Raw genomic sequence first — 18,479 nt, forward strand, 5'->3', positions numbered from 1 at the left:
GGACAAGCATTTTGAACCTTGTAGCGCTAATCATCTTGCTTTATGATGTCGTTGTGTTCACCAAGTTATCTACATACGTACAATTCGTGAAACGAATGTTGCAATTTGCGGTTGATCCGAAATGGCTTCCCTGTAAACGGTGCACGGGATTTTTCTTGATTGATTCTCGAGACAAAATCCACTTTTACCGGAGCACCATTTCGAGACGAAAGGGTGATTGCGTGTCATTAAATCTGCATCTAATCTCTGGAGGAAATTCTGGACAGGAATCCGACGAGGGAAATTGCACATGATTGCGCACTGTTACGACGAAACCTACTATGAAATTGAAGGTGCCTCGGAATATGTTTATTTTTTTCATTATCGTTTACTCTTACTCGATAGAAAGTTAGTTACGTTCGCGTCCAAGGAATATTTCAACATTTATCGGGTTCATTTAGATTTAACATCGAAATAGTTTTTTTTTGTCTTTTCAGAAATCGGCTTTCTATGGTCCAACAAGATGTGAGGAAAATATGGCGCGATGAATTTGAAAGGAGTCGATGCAGCAGCGTGCACGGAAACACAACCGACGAGTAATGGATGGAAATCTTAGTAAATCAGAGTTCAATACGATGAAACCAGTGTCGTACGCGGAACCGGTGCCCACGTGGAGCAGAGCCAAACGGCAATGGACCTGGGCGTGGGGATTTCATACGTACGGTTTCGGTTCGTTATTCTTGATCACGGCGATCATGATGTTCATTTCCGTTTTGAAACTCCACAACAGATGCCGTAATCATAAATACGTCGTGACCTTGAACTCGATGTTACTCGTGTGCGGAATGTGTCGCGGTTTCTATTTGATTATCGATCCGTATTGGTCAACGAAAATACTACCGAAAACATTCTCGATGGTTCTTTTCGGTGTCGGACACCCGAGTTTGACATCGGCGTTCAGTTTGCTGCAGTGGGCATTTCTACGGATAACACAGGTGAAATTAGGACCGTGGAGATTTCCAAGCTACCAGGCTCTTTCCATTTTCATATTCTTCCACTTTTCGCTAGTCATATCAATAGACGTAGCTGTGTCGTTGGATACGTCCCTAAAACTAATGCTCATCGTTACCGAAAGTATGTTCATATTGTGGGGCTTCATTTTGTGCGGGATTTTCATATTCAAGGGTTTCAAAATAACGCAGTTCACCAGCGAAACGCAGAAAGCCCTAAAACAGCTCAGTATGTACAATCACTTCAGAAACGACCCGGAAGCCTTCCGTAAAGACGGAGTCATTAAACGAGTGAAACGACCGAAAATACGGATAACTAATGACGAGGAAGATACGTTGAGTATTTTCACTGAATCTTCGTCTGGGTGCAGTGATTCATCCATCATTTCTTGTCACGTGACGCGATTCAATATCGACAAGGATTCATCGGCGGATGAACGCGCCAGGAACGTTTCCGAGGAACCGGAAGAGGTCAATCTGTTAAACAACGCCAAACTAGAAATAATCATGACGGAAGATAATATAACGGTGATCGATCGGCAGTCCTCCCCGGTCGCCGAACCTGCCACGCAAGACAGTGCGCTGTCTAGTCTCAATACGACTCTACCAGAAAGCAGCAATGGCTCCAAAAGTAAAACCGCTCAAAGCCTGAAACCAAGCGACGATAATGACGCATCGGTGGCCTCTCACGTGACGTCACCATCTTTATCGGAAGTTTGCTCAAGTTTGGAAAGTGGGAGCGTTTATACCGCGGACGATGACTTCGCGAATTCGCAATTCAACGCTTCCAAAACCTGCGCCATCGCGCCGCAATCTCATCATCGAAAGTCGCCAGCGACGGATATAAAAAGCGCAAATACCGAAAGTGCGGTTTCAGCTCGGGCGGGCGGCGACAATGTTACGTTCGCAGACCACCGTTCCTCTTCCCACGGTTCACTCGAAGGGCTCGTCTTTCAAATAAACAACTGTTTCGAAATGCAAGAAAACTCGACGTCGTTTCAAAGGTTACCTCAAGACGAGAACGAAAACGTCCACGATGAAATGGCTGATAACATTGGTGCTCTCGAAAACGTCGATTATGGCGGTTACATGGCCGACACGGAGGCCGGATCTCCACGATTCAAAGCCAGAAAGGACAGCATCGACGTACATTCCGATGATAGTAAAACCTGGGTCGAACAAACTAAACAAAATTGCGCCTTAAAAACGAGCGAATCGGCCTGCAGCACGATTAGTTTCTATCGTATTCGACAAGGGCGGATGCTACATAAGCTAGTCAAGATTTGCTATTTAACAACTATGTTTCAATTCATACTATGTATATTACAACTGTACGCCATGTTTGGAGTTTACGGTGTTCTCGCGAAGACTCACAAAGTAGACCCGTGGCCCTGGTATTCCTTCCACACTTGCTTTCGGTAAGTTAGTAATGATCATCTATCTCTACAAGACCTTTTTTCAATAGATAATCAGAAGAAATATCGACCAAAGCTCCGAGAAGCCTCGAGATTACGTAACTCTTAAATACAATTTATACCGTCGCATTCGGGACGGCCAAAAGTCACCATGGTCACCCCGCAGAGTGATAAATTAAATCCCACTCCTGCTATTTTGTTCAATTAAGGCGCGAGCAGTCAATCTTGATTTGATTCGTTCGCAACGATTTACCAATAAAAGGATCGGCTAAAGAAACCGAAATTGAATTACCGTTTGAGAATCGGAACTGTCGAGATAAATCTTATACTACAAATGAGACTGGAAACACGGTTTTCGCGATGTTATTTTTTCGTGTCAACATCCATTAGGATAAGTTCTAGTGTTGTAATGCTTCCAGACAAAATCTTCTGATAGTTGGTTAAATAATTTATCATCGGCGTCGTTAAGGTTATTTCCCTTGAGGCACGCTACCAATTCGAATGTCCAGTGGCAACACATCAATCATTAAAAATAAGCGGCGTACGTTGGCAAGCCATTTAGCGCTAGTCAGTTGCGTCTTCTCTTTTGCCTTTATTGAGGTCAGATATATCGCGTGGAAATGCATTTCATATTTTCTCGGGTATATTCGCCAAAACTTTGCCAAAACTGCTCTTGATCGTCTAGAGTTTTAAGTTAAATGAGGTCAGACACATCTCGTGGTGTACCATCGAAAACATAAATGCATTTCATATTTTCTCGGGTATATTCGCCAAAATTTTGCCAAAACTGCTCTTGATCGTCTAGAGTTTTGAGCTAACTGAGGTCAGACACATCTCGTGGTGCACCATAGAGGCATTTCATATTTTCTCTCGCGCATATTTGCCAAACTGCTCTAGGTTGATCTAGGATTTTAAAAGACATCTCGTTAAAAACGACTTGCATACGTATATGCAAATTCGCACGTCATCACCGGAAGTCGTAGCCTGCAGACGGAAGCGTACCGCACGCATGTGTAGAATGGGAATCTTGGTTAATTTGAGAGATAACAAGCCGCCATGTTGGTGAGAATGAAACCGACAAAGCCAGTCAGCTGTTCCGGCCGACGAAATTGTAACTGGTAATTGGACGTAATAATCCATTTATGGGAAACACCAGGAATCGACTTAATGGATATTTATGAGTTTCTGTAAGGCGCGCACACACGTTGTGTTTGAGATGTGCCAACCTAACGACACTTAATGTGCCTGCAATATTGAGCAATAAATTATAGATTGAACTTTATTGGTGTCGTTCGTGCTTCCAATTTACGAACGCCTTGTGGGCTTCAATTTGATAATGAGCTGAGATGGTGACTTATAAATGTTTAATTCAAATCATTACCAATATACGTTCATGTTATGTGCCATTACACTGTTCTTATCAATTCCCCTTGGCATAGTTGAGATTCGGACCTTGGCTTTCTGAGACTCTCCCACGGTATAGCTGCACACGGAGGCTATTCAGGCAGGGTGTCTCCAGTTTCCTGATGCCATCATAAGGTTTGATATTTGATATTAGGGTGTAAATTCTATTTTGTTATCAATCGAATTAGGGTTTCAAATACAGTACAGTAACCATGGACGTTCAAGTCTCTTGGAAAAAAAGGTTTAAGTGATAATGATAAATAAATGATGAATCCCTGCTGCGAGGACGATGGTAGCAGTATCGGGTTGAAACCATACACTCGTGGCATTATTTCATATGATGAAACTCTCATTTGAATACTCTCATATCCTATGGGCTAGGCTACAAAAATTAGTAGACGTATTCTTTTTAATATCTATCGTGGGGTAAGCTTTCCCCCGCGGTTGGCCGTTTATCAAAGATTTATTCGTGTATATGGAGTTTCAGAGAGGATTCTCATTTGAAGCGCTATTGATCCTGTCTATTTCTAGTTGCCGCAATTATTCCTTAATCCGGCATTTCTTGTCATTCGTGTCCCCGGGGTAGAAACCGCCGCGGCCATTGCAAGATCGACTTAATGGAAAAATGAGCGCTATTTCGATGAGAAAGGTAGAAACATTGTTTGATGTCGGGATGAGCGAGTTCCGTCAAGAGAATTTCATCGGAATCGATTCTCGCGAAAAATGCGAAATGGTACTTTTGGGTAAAGCAAAGTATCGGAAAGAATCTAAACTCTGTTCGAAGACACACGATACAGGGGATGTACTAGTCGAGGTGACGCGGTCGGTTTATGAGAATGATTCTGAAAGACATCCGCGCGCAGTCACTGGTGAATCTTCTTACGTATACATTTATACACAAGCTGAGGTTTTGCTTTCGAGTCACGCCTCAGACCTAATACATTTTTTTTTCTCATTTTAATTACGCAATTTCCTGCAAAAGTGATTGATGTTGGCTTACAAGTGGATGTCACTATACAAGCTTTGTCAGCGTCAAATGTAAATTCGGCTTCACGTTGCCGGTAACTTAATTAACCTAGACATTCAGCACGACTTTGTGCGTTGCGTTGACTCTTTTTTTCTCCGCCCGTATAATGACATAAATCGTGGCTTACTGAGTAGATTTAGCAAACGTAAACGGATTCACCGAGATAAGACGAAAACGTCTTAATCAGGTTTTCGCAGAATTTCAGCTTAATTTTCGTGATTATTCCCGAAATGAACTTAGTATGAAAATGCAACCAAGAAACACAGAATGGGTTTTATCTAAATTAGATTTAGATCGTGAATTGGGTTTTACGTCATCGACTGCCGGTCTTCCTTTTGAAAATGCGGTGTTACAGATTACGTGTATACTAGTAGTGTTTTGAAGTCTCTCGAAATATTCGTTAAACGTCAGTCGGTATTCAACACGAATCGCGATACTCGGGAATTCGTCTGCTCAACTTCGGCTATCGTCGTAATGACAGAAAAACACTCGTCGGTCCTCATCAGCAATAAAGTAACTTAGCAAGCCATCTTCGACTCAAGTACCATTATGTTCGCTTCCGTCGTTCTATTTGGCACTAGCGCCTGAAGGCCGTATAGCATAGAATAAAGCGCGGCATCCTACCGGAGTTGCATAGCAGAAATTGAGTTTTCACAGTCAATCGCGATAAACCAAACATAATCACCGTTAATGGTAAAACACGACAGTTCGGAAATTAAAGACATTCAATACATCACGGAGAACATTTTGTTGGCTAATCGCGAATCGAAAAAAGTCATCGATCTCTTTCGCGTATATCCGTATACAGGACAAACTCGGTCGCCGCGTTCAGATCCTCCATCAGATAGCTTTCATTCGTTCGATCACTGCGCTATATGTATAAACACCGAAAGACAAATGGTCCCTTCAAAATGCAGATAGCGTGACTTTCGTTCGTGAATGGTTAATGATTTTATTCGAAATGCAGCGATAGTTGGTAGTTGGCCTCATCACTCGGTTGACATTTAATGCACCTTCCCAAAGGTTGCTAATGGTATCCATCGCGTTTTAGACGCATTTCACGGATGTTTATTTTCGTTGTAAAAAGAAAGTACAGTCAATCAGCCTTCACGGCTTGTTATTTCTCTTCTCTTTTTTTTGTATTCGTTACCGCGCGGTTCTAGTTTTTACACCAGTGTAGCTCGGGGATCATATTTATTTGAGATATCGCGTTGCATGTGACTGAGGAAATGGCTGCCGTTCTTGCGGCAGCGGTAAGTCATTTTTTCATTAGCCGACAAGATCGTCAATTTACATATAATTTTCGCACCAGCGCCGCGATGCACACTTCATTTTCTATAGAATATAGCTAATTGAGCGAGCCTAGATCAAAGTAATACTTCGATAGTATCTATATTTGCTTCATTTAGTCGGCCGATGTTTCTTAATGGAAAACGCGCCGCGACAAGAAGTCATTTGATCGCTAACAACAAAAGCTCCAGGGCATCATCAACGAGACGATCTTATTCTAAGTGGCATATCTGCTCATGAAAAATGTATTCTTATTTTTCCGCATTATTTAATGTAGTATCATGTGCATTTCGTTTATTTTGTTTGACAAACCGAGAAAATATACGCTCAAATTAACGTTAATTCCCGATATTCAAATTTCATCCTTTTCGTGGTCCGAGTCATCGAACCGTTCTGTGGGTGACGGTTGAAGAAGTTTCTGCACTTAAGGTATAAAAATAGTTCGTAGCTCTTCTCAATTCTAAGCCACTACCTTGAAACGGTTATTCAACGCGATAACACATTTCGGCCATATCGAGTTTAATGCTTCAGCCCGTAAAAAATGGGTTGTATGGGTATTGGAATTATAGATGATGACAGGGATAACATTATGCATTGTCTCAGATAAAAGGCGACACGGAGGTAATCCACAGCTTACAGGAGAGGAATATCTGGAGGAGGTTATTAATTAATTAGTTGCGTGCAGGTCTGTTATTTACTAAGCCTCTGTATTCGAGTACGCGAGCCGGGTATTATATCATTAATGCACATACAGTGTAAAGATTTAACGTATATAGTTGTCACATCAACCCCGAATAGAAAAGTCAGACGCTGATTGAAATGATGTCTATCGTTTTGATGAAACACGCTATATTTCAAAGCAAAAATTGTGACCTTTCAGTTCAGAAAATCCCACACTGATATAACGAAACGATGAAATACGAAGGTTTCCTTAAAGCTAATAATTTATTGATTCGACGTTTCGACTATAACCTGATAGTCATCTTCAGGAAGATCCGGTTTCAGTCGAAAACTTCAAACCAATAAATTATTAGCTTTAAGGAAACTTTTCGTACTTCATCTTTTTCGTTATATCAGCGTGGGATTAACTAAATGATATCCGTCATTATAAGTAGACACTTTGGTAAATCATGTTTCTATGTACATGCATATTTTGCTCCTCTTGATATTCCTTTTGATATTGAAGAGTTTCAAACCGGCTATCCAGTCAGACAAAGACAAGAACATTCTTCGCGATATCGTTATGGAATATTGATGCTCATTCATTCGATAGATGCGATGGATTTCTAAGACCTCAGAGATTTTAAGGTTTTGTTCGGAACATCCCAAATCGATCGTTGAAAGCAGACTATATACATACAGATAGGCACTTGCTTATTTGGCGACAAATTCGTGATTTATAGCCACGATTTAAGCGTCAACGTTTTCCCATTTGTTAATTCAGATTCATTGCGAAATTCGTGATCGGAATCTTCTTTCAACATTAACCGACGCCAAGATAACTTTTTGACTTTGCGGGATGCGTCGCCGTTCGTAGCTAGTGTCGCCTCTCCGGGGAAATCACGAGCCGCTAACGCCGCTAAACCGACAGCAGGCGAATCTATGCATGTGCAATAAGAACCACGGGTTAGCAACAGGTCTCGCACATGGTTAAAAACGCAACGAGTCCTATTTATAAATGCGGACGGCGAAATATTGCGCATGTTTGTGCGAAAAATATCGCCACGTCCTGCACCGGGTAAATCGTAATGCAGAAAATATCACCGCGTATGTGTGCGATCGAAAGGCTGTCGACTCTTGAGGAGACAGAAATAGTAGTAATTTAGTGTTTCTAGTGGTCCGTCGCCATTGAGATCTTTTAATAAACTGTCATGACGATCTCGTGGCTAAATGTAGGGCTCTTCTCGATCGGTTTCTATACTTTTCGTCGTCCAGCGGCGAATTAGACGGATATTGGTGGTGTCCGCTCTACTGGGAAATTAACCATCTTTTCCTGACAGTTTAATATACATCTTCGTTCTTCTGTATTTATTGATGACGTGCGTGCAGTCAGTTTTTTCGGCGTCGAGTCGCAGTGTATATATGCCAATAGATATAGGAAAACGCGAAACGAATCTAGCGTGCGGATACTGGAAATCTTACAGCTGTTTGAAGGCATCGTTTTCGCGTCTTAACAAATAAGCCGTCACCAGTAACAGATGTGTACAAACGACGAAAAAAAAGAACACGCTTCTATATCTAAATCATTATCTTCGGGTGACATGTAGGGAACAAAGTGGTTTGCGCTTTGCTAGTATATCACGAGTCATCAGTTCGAACAAATGCCACGTCATTAGCAGATAATCTTGTAACCAGACGATATGACAAGATTGGCTACAGTTTTTCTCACACGAAACTTGTGACGCAACCGTTACAATCTCACCAACTTCGTGATGAATATTCCGCCCTATTGTTCATGACATCGACACAATTGCGTAATTGCCATGTCCGTTGAGGTAACTCTAGTTTTTAGTGTGTATTCTGGTGCCGTTTTTTTTTTCATTCGCTCGCGATGTCGTCCCCAGCGGTGGACTAAACGACAATGAATAATCATCGTAATGGATACAATAATAAGTAATGATGGAACCGCGCGGAGACACATTGTCGGCTTACGCTTGATCTACGAGATACGATCATGTCCGGCCTCGTAGCTAAAACTGTAAATTCCGTCTCTGATCGCTGCTAGCTCGATTCAAATGCTTCCTATTTCTCCGCTGTGATCTATTGACGAGTGTCGAATTCATTACATTCAATCTGATCCCAATTTGACAACGTATACATAACAAAGTTCGACCAGAACTGGGTATGAACATCCGTTGCATTTGTTCACATTATTCTTACTTGTTAAACATTTCTTTACGTTTTTGTGTTATGACGGTGCCCGGAAACCGAAAAATGGAAAAAGAAATCTTCATTATGCATAAGACATAGAAGGTGGAGAACTGTTTTGAAGAAGTTTTATATCAGGGGCGGACCCAGCGACCACTCTTGAGATTAGCAAAGCTTATGAAAATGGCAAACGACAAACGAGCTGGGGGTCAGAAATTTTTGTAAAAATTTACTGCTTTTTGGTACAATTTCCAAACAATAAATTAAGTATTGATGCAAAGTGCTTTCTAGAAAATGTGCTGCATTGAGATGTAGTTTCCAGGCAATACAGACGAGATCCCGAAGAATGGTGTGCCCTTTTGTTCAAAATAATCTGCCTCGTCTTGTAAAAATGTGTCCTGTTCTTTCTACTTCTGGAATTTCTTTGGACGACTAAATGTGCCATTATTACTTTGGGCTATGAAGAAACGAAAAAGGGCACGACAGACATTTTCGCGACCGTAGTGTGTATGGCTGTACATTGTATCACCACGTTTCTTTTTTGTAATCATCATTCTTACCATATTATTGATATAACCCCTTGTGTTGGTAGTTTGAAATATCAAATGCCGTCTCACCAGAAATGCCGTTGGCTTTAGTTTTTTTTTGACCGTCTTAAAAAGTCTACTGCGCGACAGCTGATTGCCATGATCCAAGATAAAAAACAACATTAACCTAATCAACTTTACTAAAGATACAGTTTGTCTTCGTCGTGTTTTCTGGTCGCTATAAATCAGGAGTGCCGCATAGTGCGGACAAGGAATTTACTAGAACTAATGTGAAAACGGCGAACAAGGCGAAATTGATTACTATGTCGACGAATCCAGTTGCCAGTTATGAAACTGGATAGAGAACGAGCGGCAACTTAGCGATGTTAGAGCGAGTGTGAGTGTGTGTGATAGGAGCGATAGAAAATTGAGTTATTTCTCAGCCGAGAATTTAGACACGATAATCGTCTGTTCAACGACAATTTCCGGCAACGTGTAAATGTTACAACCCGGAAAATTGAAATAAATTTCCAGCAGCGTCGGCGGCGCGCGCCCGAGTACGTGTCAATCAGAAACATGGATACGTCGAGTCGTCGGCCTCTGATCGAAAAATCATACGAAGATAATTCGATCCGAGGTCAATTTACTGCTTCGATAAACCGTTCGTCGCCACTGAAAGAAACGCCATCCATCACTAACTCTCCGGTTACCGCCGGCTCGAGAGCAAAACCAGGTGTTCTTGACAGAACATAGCTGTAATCACACATGAACTTAATGAAAATATGGCAACATTTGGTCCAGTCACTTCGGCATTTTTTTACGCGTACGCGTACATTGGCTACGATGCCTTCTCACTTTTCAGGAGATCGAAATGACATGCAATTTCTCTTTCTAAGATGTGGTGTCATATCTTAGATGAAGTCTCTGTCTCATAGCTCAGTTTAGATAAAATCTATATTTTTGTTACCACATATATTTATTGTTATTTACACACAAAGAGACAATGATTTAATTGTTTACTTCAATTTCTTGAATTCAATTTCAGTGCAAAATGATCCGTCTGTTTATCTAGTTTATCTAAGATTCTTACGGGATGATAGTGGTAAATTAGTATTCAATTCGTATCGATAAATGAATGCATCATATTGGGATCGTATTTCCAGTTTATTGTCTATTCGTTCAAGACGCATGTTCGGACGAGGGCTTCGGTTACTGAGTACGGATCGCAGTTCGAGGAGGGTCGTCTATCCTCGAAATACCCGCACTTGTCGTCCATCACCTGGCGGGGAATACGGATACTAGTTCCTCGATTAGCGACACCAGCCGAGAAATCGTGGATACTAGAAGTTTCATGGGCGCCCGTTAGGCGGCGTTCATTGTCTTTTCCCTCATTGGGGTCGTAGGCTTTAATGTGTCTCATGTGTTGTTTTGATAAGCGTTCAACAGCTGCTTCAATCACTCTAAGAAATTGCAAAAATATAAATCATAAATCAACATTCGATACAGTCGGGTAAATGACAAATGAAGTAGATTTTAACTCACTTGTCGCCACCCTTTTCTCTCATTGCCAGCGTGGAAAAGTTCGTATGCGCACCGGCACCGTTCCAATCACCCTCCATCGGCTTAGGGTCCAGCGTAGCGCAGACTCCGAAATCCTCTGTGACTCTGTGCAACAAGAATCGGGCAATCCACAAGTGGTCTCCCATACTGATACCCTCACACGGTCCGACCTGGAACTCCCACTGAAATATCGACGAAATACATACATTGTTATATTCAGACGCATATTTCTATTGTTATTACGATATATCCATTACAATTCAATTTTCTCCGAACGATACGATTTTATCGATGCAGGTATGCATTACACTAAAGCTATGTATGTTATTATAACTATAAATAGCGAATTAAAAAACAGCTAACAGATGTTATTTCGTTCGGAACAAATTCGATTTCAATACAACGATACGACTGAGAATTACTAATGAAAGTGATAATAAAAAAAATTCGAAATGGGCTTTTTATTTGTTTACCTGAGCTGGCATCACTTCGGCGTTTGTGCCGGCGATTTTGACCCCAGCGTACAGACAAGCCCGATAGTGGGCCTCTACGATGTCTCGTCCATATACTTTACCGGTACCAACAGCGCAGTAGTATGGACCTGAAAATAGGGAAATATCGTGAGAAATATGCCGTATTCTGATGACAAGATGCGATAAAACATGTATGATGATAATATATCATTTGATGGATCGAGGTCTATGATATACCTTGAGGTCCGGGAAAGCCATTTTTTGGCCATCCAAACGGGTGACCGTCGACGTCCAATAACGTATACTCTTGTTCGATTCCGAACCACGGTACGTATTCCTTAGCTCGTTCCATTACTTCTTTACACGTTTTTCGATTGTTCGATTCTAAAAAAGAAAATGATCATGTTTTCCTAGGCTGAAACACGCGGAAATATGAGACTTGTGAATTTTGATTAGAAAGATTATCTTCTTTTGATGATTTTTTTATCAGACGTACCGGTCGGTTGTCCGTTGTATTTGTAAGTTTCGCAGAGTACGAGTAGATTTTTGCCACGGCGGAATGGATCTCTGAATGTAGCCACCGGATGCAGATAAATATCGGAGTTGGAGCCTTCCGCCAAATAACAGCTAGACCCATCGAAATTCCAAATCGGAATGTCTGAAATAACACGCAGCCAAGATTAGTATTTATGCGGCTATGCGAATAGATGCGACGTCCGTGTCCAGAGGAGCTGGAGTAAAACCACCGTATAGTGCTGCGTAGAGTGGCCTGGTTTAGGGAATGCAGATTTGAAAGGAGTGGAACTTAATTCATCAATAATATTCAAGAAGCGAGCAAAGCCCACAATGGGGTCAGTGGACAACCTCAGAACATTTTTTGAAATTTTGAAATAATTTTGCTCAGGAAATGCGGCCTCAGGCGCGATAAACGACGGCTTAGATTCTTCAAGAGAAATGAAAGCTGCAATAAGTTAGAAATACTGAAGCGGCTTATCAACGTATTTTCAATTTTCGTAGGACTTGAACATCACAAACCCCTTAGCGCCAATTCCGCGCTACAATAGCTGCCGCCTGGACAATCAACAATCGACTACCTCCAAAATAAGAACTTACCATTTATTGTTTCTGGTTCACTGTCGAGAGTTCTTGTTTTGCAACGGATTCCTTCACCAGTTCCATCGATCCATATATACATAGCCTGGATCTTGTCTTCTGGTTGTTCCAGGGTGTAATACTGAGTCAGGGTCGTCTTGTCCAAGTGGGACCCGGGTCTGATTTGTAGAGCCATAATTTCTTAATATCGTTCACACACACGCTCGCGCAGACCGAATTATCAAAACATACGAAGGAACCCTAAAATCGGAATGTCATAGCAATCAAACATTGAACTCTTCAATGTATGCGTACGCGCACAGAGCACGTGATTCGAGCGTGCTACTTGGCCGTGGTGAAAATTTTCTATCTATACTTTCTATCGTGAAAGTGGGACATATCCAGGGTAACGATAATGATATTGCTTGACAATAATATTTGGAATAGGTCAAATTTATAAGGTTCATTGGGCAGAAATAAATCAAAAAATCCATTTTCGGTGATTCAATGATGCGAAAGAGACTCATCTGAGTTTTTGTTTTCGACCACTGGTCAAAAACTGTAGTTGAATTCTGAATAATTCCCACACAGCACCTTGTTTTTGAATAATGAATTGTGAGGATTTTAAAGATCTATGAACAGTATTTTGTACTCTATCGCACTTTGATACCGGGCCATGTAAGGAGTCGGTATTTTCTAAAACAAAAGTGTGTAACACTTTTTTTGTCTGTGCATCGTTAAATCATGGGATATACAAACTGAATCACGAGATGAACGTAAAGAATCACGTGCGCTCTTAACAGCCTGTAGTTTTATAGACCAAAAAGAGGGAATTGGATCTCACGTGCTTGCCACCAACTGGGTTCGAATATTGAGCACCAGATTGGTGAAATTCGATGCTGTTACAATACTCAATGCGGGCCCACGATTAATCGAAAGTCAAATGTCAATAATTTACGCGTTAGTTTATAGCAAATTGTCGTTGATAATCTGAACTTACTAGATTGGTAATTTATATCGGACCTTGGATATCTATATTTACTTAGTCCGATTTAACCCCTTGACCCTGTGTCATTATACAAGTACGATTGTTTTAGCCTACGTTAGCGTACATGATCATGATCTGAACATAATCAATTAACGAATAAGCAAATTTTTCAAATTTCTTTCACAACACCAACTTGGCGATTGAGGCCACCCTATTGGAGCATCAAATTTCGAATAGAGAAAAACGGTTGATATCATATTCGCCTACTCGAAGCACACAGATGCGATATCAAGTTGCCCGCATTTCGGCGGTTCTGGTCCAAAGTACCAGAGTATAACGCGCACTCGACCCGAATAATATGTATTACGAAAATATCGAACTTTGTACCGGAGGCTCAATATTTCACAATAGCCAGTTGACTGATTTACCTAATAAATAGATCATGCATATGCTTTAATCCATGGGAACAAGTATAACGTAAAGGTTTCTGGTTTAGTTTTCGCGTTTAATTAATTTATAGGCTGAAAACGTTGAAAAAAGTGCCTCCCGGAATCAAGTGCCCCCCGGAATCAAGTGCCCTCCGGAAATTTGATTTATATTCAAAGCCTTAAGAAATGCTCGAACTTAGAAATTCATTAATGTGTGTGTTCAATCCAATGCAATCCATTGGAATTTGGCTGTTAAAGTCAATTCATTTCGGAGATATACATTAGCGAGAAATGGTGAAAACGCACTATACTTGCTCGGCGGTTCATTATGAGCTAATTACCTAACATTATTTTGAAAAAAAGAACTGAAACATTTGTCTTAAACTTCTCGCTGAAATAAAAGGCCTCGGTTCGAAAAATTTCGGAAATGAAATCAATGTTATATCAATTTAAGTTTCAAAATAAATAGTTCATTTCAAAATACCTTTGCGCTTCTTGGGTTTATACCGTTGGAGTCTCGACTGGTGACTGACTGACTGTGACTGTGCACTCTGATTACCTCATATGCAATATGGTGGTTTGTGCAAAACTAGGAATCACGTGACGAAACGTTGTCACGGATCGGGTTTTGTATATTTGAAACACCATTTTGCCCGCGAAATCCTGGTGAGTTCGAACTAACAGTTTGAAATGGCGATAACAACCAATCATTGTAAGTGTCTCTCAAATTCACCCAGCACTGGCAGTGGTTGTCTCCACCAGTGATCTCCGTCGCTCTACGATCCTAGTGTAACCAACTGTGGTACATCAGACACTAAGATTCTTGGTAAACTCTCAAAACGATAAGTCGATTCGCGAGTATTATTTGCTTAGCAGGATGCACAGTAATATTCGAGAAGGATTTAGTAATTTTCTTGATATAACCATATATAAGGCGTTGTACGTATGTCGTTGAAAATTGGAGACTTGAGAAGCGCATAACTTGTATCACAATAAATAAACACTAAAATCCTAATGATGAGCCTCTAGTCGGAATGCGGTATCTTTGATAAGATTGATGGACGAAGCGCAGTTTAATTTCCCCACACAAATCGGTAACGAAATAATTGGTTTGGATTGAAATCAAGTACTTTCTTGGCTATCGTGAAGTCCTGGCACAAATAAAATTCGATGCATACAGATTCGGTATCTGTCATTTAAAGCGACGCGTTTAGTGGAAACCACTTGATTAAAAACTGCTTGTTTAAAACTCCAGTCACGTCGCTTAAACCAGTCGCATTTGGAGTTAACTTCATTTCGATGTTTGCACAAAACAGGAGCAGCGTTTCCGAGTCTTTGTCTTTTCTATTATAGACGTAACTCAACAGTTGTTGTTTTTCTTCTTGTTCTGATGAAAAAACATTGATTATATTTTCCTCTGAGAATCGCAGCCAATACCTATGACTACTGCTATAATCAAATCTACATAAAGATGATATATTTATCTATATTTATAAATATATATATATTTCCTTGATATATCAAGTATACATGTAGACTTTCTTTTGTAAAACGGCAAGAAGCAAATTCTAAGCGCAACAGAATTTCGTCGGAAAAGTATGTAATCGCGCCTGGCTATAAACGGTCTTCACAGGGCCGGCGCTTCTCGGGTTTCGCATGCGACGTTTTTCATTTAGTTGACACAATATTGACATATCCTTCACCGGATCTGAGGTTGATTAAATTGAGCATCGGGTTCACTTACATTAAACTCAATCCGCGTCACCTGAAACGTAGATTTTCTAAATTGTGTTAAGGGCGAGTCGAGCTCCCAGCGCTCAGGAATCTATTCAAGTTCGTTCGACACATTTTAGACTTTCAGTTGATTTCTGAAATCGAATTTTTTAGTTTATTTTCATTCAAGTATTAAGAAATTCGAACTTTTCATATATGAAACCGACCCAGATTTCTAATTTGATTCATCTGATTGACACTATCAGAGAAAAGGGGCAGCATAAGTGTGCGGAGAAACCAACATAAATAATAGATAATCTAATTGTTATCTTTCTTATCAACAATTGATGATTTGTTTGTCTTCGAAAATGTTTGTCTTTATTTTTGCTCTCGGATATGGGCCATTCATGAAGGTCGTGTTGATAAAATATCGCGTATTCACAATCGCATTGTTCTAAGAACGAAATCGATGACGATATGGAACCGGGTTATTCATAATCCGAGCCAACACACTTGTCAAAAACTTTCTTATGATTCGTGGTGCCCGCGTGATTAATCTTCTCCTATCTACTACTCGTCGAGAACGCCGGAATCGAAATCTCCTGTACGAAAAGCGGGCGACGCGAACTTGATTAACGACGCACGAAAATCATTTTGACGATTATTAAACGTTTGCTGGAATCGATTGCGAACAGTTGTAAGAGTTGTCACCGAGAACGAGACGATTCAACGTTAGATGAAGTGTTAGTTCGGTGCAGTGCGGAAATCCGATTCAAGAGTCACTTAGTTCTTCGCATTAAACTGTCAGAATTACACCAATGATCTATCGACTCTTCATCGATTTCATGTTCATAGTTTTAGAAAACGCGCTCTTGAATTATCTCTTGAAATGAAAACAAAGATGACGGGGAAAATATTGACTATATGATATACGCAATAAGAACTATATCATTCGATGCGGGTTTTATTCATTTCTAGTTTGGTCCTAGGAATTGTAAAACCTTTTAACATAAGGCAAGAATCGTTGTATAGCTGAGAAATTAGCGAAAGTATGTTATGGAGATTTCTATTCAATGTTGAAACCGCCACTTTCAATTGAATTGTACTAGTGATGTAAGAATTACCATCCACTTTATTCATCTAACCTGATTTGAAAAAAAAATGTCCAACTCGAGGTCTGTAGTCACGTTCGTGATATCATCCCGGCTGCTTGCTTAGTGGGAGAACGGATTAATTTCAACGATGGCGGTCGATTTGAACTATAATATCTTACTCGTTTAGCCCTGGGAACCGGAAGCCACAAAACCGATCATCGTTTGCGTGTTTTAAAGCAGGAAGCGTGTATACACTCGAGGGGCTGATTCTTCTGTCTGTTCCAGACGGATATTAAACAGTTCTATTTGCCGACTTCCCTCGACAAAATGGGCCGCACTTAGTTACTAAGTATAATCTCTATATGAAAGAAATGGATTCGGGGATCAGTTGCAATTGACGGTAATCCGGTCTTGAACGAATGGCTTAATTCATTGAAAAATCTCATGTCAGTATTGATGTATAATTTCAGAAAATAAAAGGTGTCTGAAGTACATAGAATTGCCTCGACATTACGTTAGAATTGATTATAATTGACTATTTTTCGAAATTTGAAATGTTCGTCTGCGGGTGTTTGATGTACATGCGTCAGGAATGCACATTTTTGTATTTCGCTTTGTTACTCCTCGGGGGTTATACCGGAGTAGCCTTCCTGGTCGATCACGTCGAGCCCTGTGGACTTAAAAACAAACGCGTACTTAATGAAGCATCAACGGTTTTCCACGCCGTAAATAGGGCTATAGCCGCGGTGATCAACGAGTCTATTTGTCTGATCGATTGATGATTGCAACCCATAAATATGTACATTAGATTTTGTGAGAGGTATAGGGGCATCGCAGGCTACCGGTGTCGACCAGTTTCTTTCGAGAGTAATTTGGTTACTACTAAATACGTTTCGTTCCGTATCGGGCTCTAATGGCGATCGGCGACTGTAATACGGCGAAAATATTCGAGACGAATATTCCCCCTAATGATAACTTAGTAACGTAGTTTTTCACTTGTATATTTTTCAGATTGGCTGAACTGGGGATGTGCTCAACGATGGCCTATGTGACGTACAGCTTAGGTCGTTACAGACACAGAGCTTCCGAGCGAAAACGCAGGAAGAACGCTGCCGCCACGGTTATCAAAAACAAAACCGCTGAATGTCACGAAACGCGCGAATAGATACAAACAATTTTTAGCTAAAAACAAATGTCAGACCATAAATTCGAATTTAGGTAATAGTAAAACTAGATTCGAAATGCAATGGAAAAAAACTGTTGTTGGACTTTGTCCTCGTATTCGAAATACGTGTCTTTATCTCAATATCGAGTTGAACTTCGAGTGGTGTTTTTTTTTTTGTAAAGATTTGTTTCGGAAAAGTTTCATATCGATTTCATCGTGGAATAAACAAATTATTCTTAGCGAATTTAGGGTGTATATTTTTGTTGGATTTAAGTTTTGTTTTCACGGTCTCTCGTGTCGATCGGTTTGCGTTCGGGGAGTTAATGCTGTTGAAATTGAGTTCAAAACTGCGTAATCCTCGTCGAAATGAATCCCGGTGTTCACATCATGACGTGTTTTTCAAATCAGTTTCAGTATAAGCCTATTCTAAGTGAGAAAATAGTTGA

The 18,479-nt window shown here is 40.6% G+C and overlaps 2 protein-coding genes across 2 annotated transcripts; one reads left to right on the top strand and one right to left on the bottom strand.

Moving 5' to 3' along the window:
• The first annotated feature begins 578 nt into the window (after window positions 1-578).
• Window positions 579-18,149, top strand: LOC141909211 (uncharacterized). The gene is made up of 2 exons (XM_074799597.1): window positions 579-2,407; window positions 17,880-18,149. Exons 1-2 carry the CDS (start codon window positions 579-581, stop codon window positions 18,031-18,033), a joined length of 1,983 nt encoding a protein of 660 aa, XP_074655698.1. The 3' UTR covers window positions 18,034-18,149.
• Window positions 10,484-14,679, bottom strand: LOC141908098 (glutamine synthetase-like). The gene is made up of 7 exons (XM_074797934.1): window positions 14,546-14,679; window positions 12,667-12,906; window positions 12,050-12,211; window positions 11,791-11,937; window positions 11,554-11,681; window positions 11,063-11,262; window positions 10,484-10,980 (listed from the first exon to the last, which is right to left on the bottom strand). The coding sequence occupies exons 2-7, from the start codon at window positions 12,839-12,841 to the stop codon at window positions 10,692-10,694; spliced, it is 1,101 nt and encodes a 366-aa protein (XP_074654035.1). The 5' UTR covers window positions 12,842-12,906; window positions 14,546-14,679; the 3' UTR covers window positions 10,484-10,691.
• Window positions 18,150-18,479: the final 330 nt, after the last annotated feature.

Source organism: Tubulanus polymorphus, chromosome 7, assembly GCF_964204645.1.
Source record: "Tubulanus polymorphus chromosome 7, tnTubPoly1.2, whole genome shotgun sequence".
NCBI lineage: Eukaryota > Metazoa > Nemertea > Palaeonemertea > Tubulaniformes > Tubulanidae > Tubulanus > Tubulanus polymorphus.

Bases quoted from the DNA above. Each gene is read 5' to 3' on its own strand.
- LOC141909211 (XM_074799597.1), top strand. From the start codon at position 579: ATGGATGGAAATCTTAGTAAATCAGAGTTCAATACGATGAAACCAGTG. The intron at 2,408-17,879 runs GTAAGTTAGTAA...TATATTTTTCAG, and splicing joins TCCTTCCACACTTGCTTTCG to ATTGGCTGAACTGGGGATGT.
- LOC141908098 (XM_074797934.1), bottom strand. From the start codon at position 12,841: ATGGCTCTACAAATCAGACCCGGGTCCCACTTGGACAAGACGACCCTG. The intron at 12,212-12,666 runs GTAAGTTCTTAT...GTGTTATTTCAG, and splicing joins TGAACCAGAAACAATAAATG to ACATTCCGATTTGGAATTTC. The intron at 11,263-11,553 runs GTAAACAAATAA...TCGATATTTCAG, and splicing joins CCGAAGTGATGCCAGCTCAG to TGGGAGTTCCAGGTCGGACC.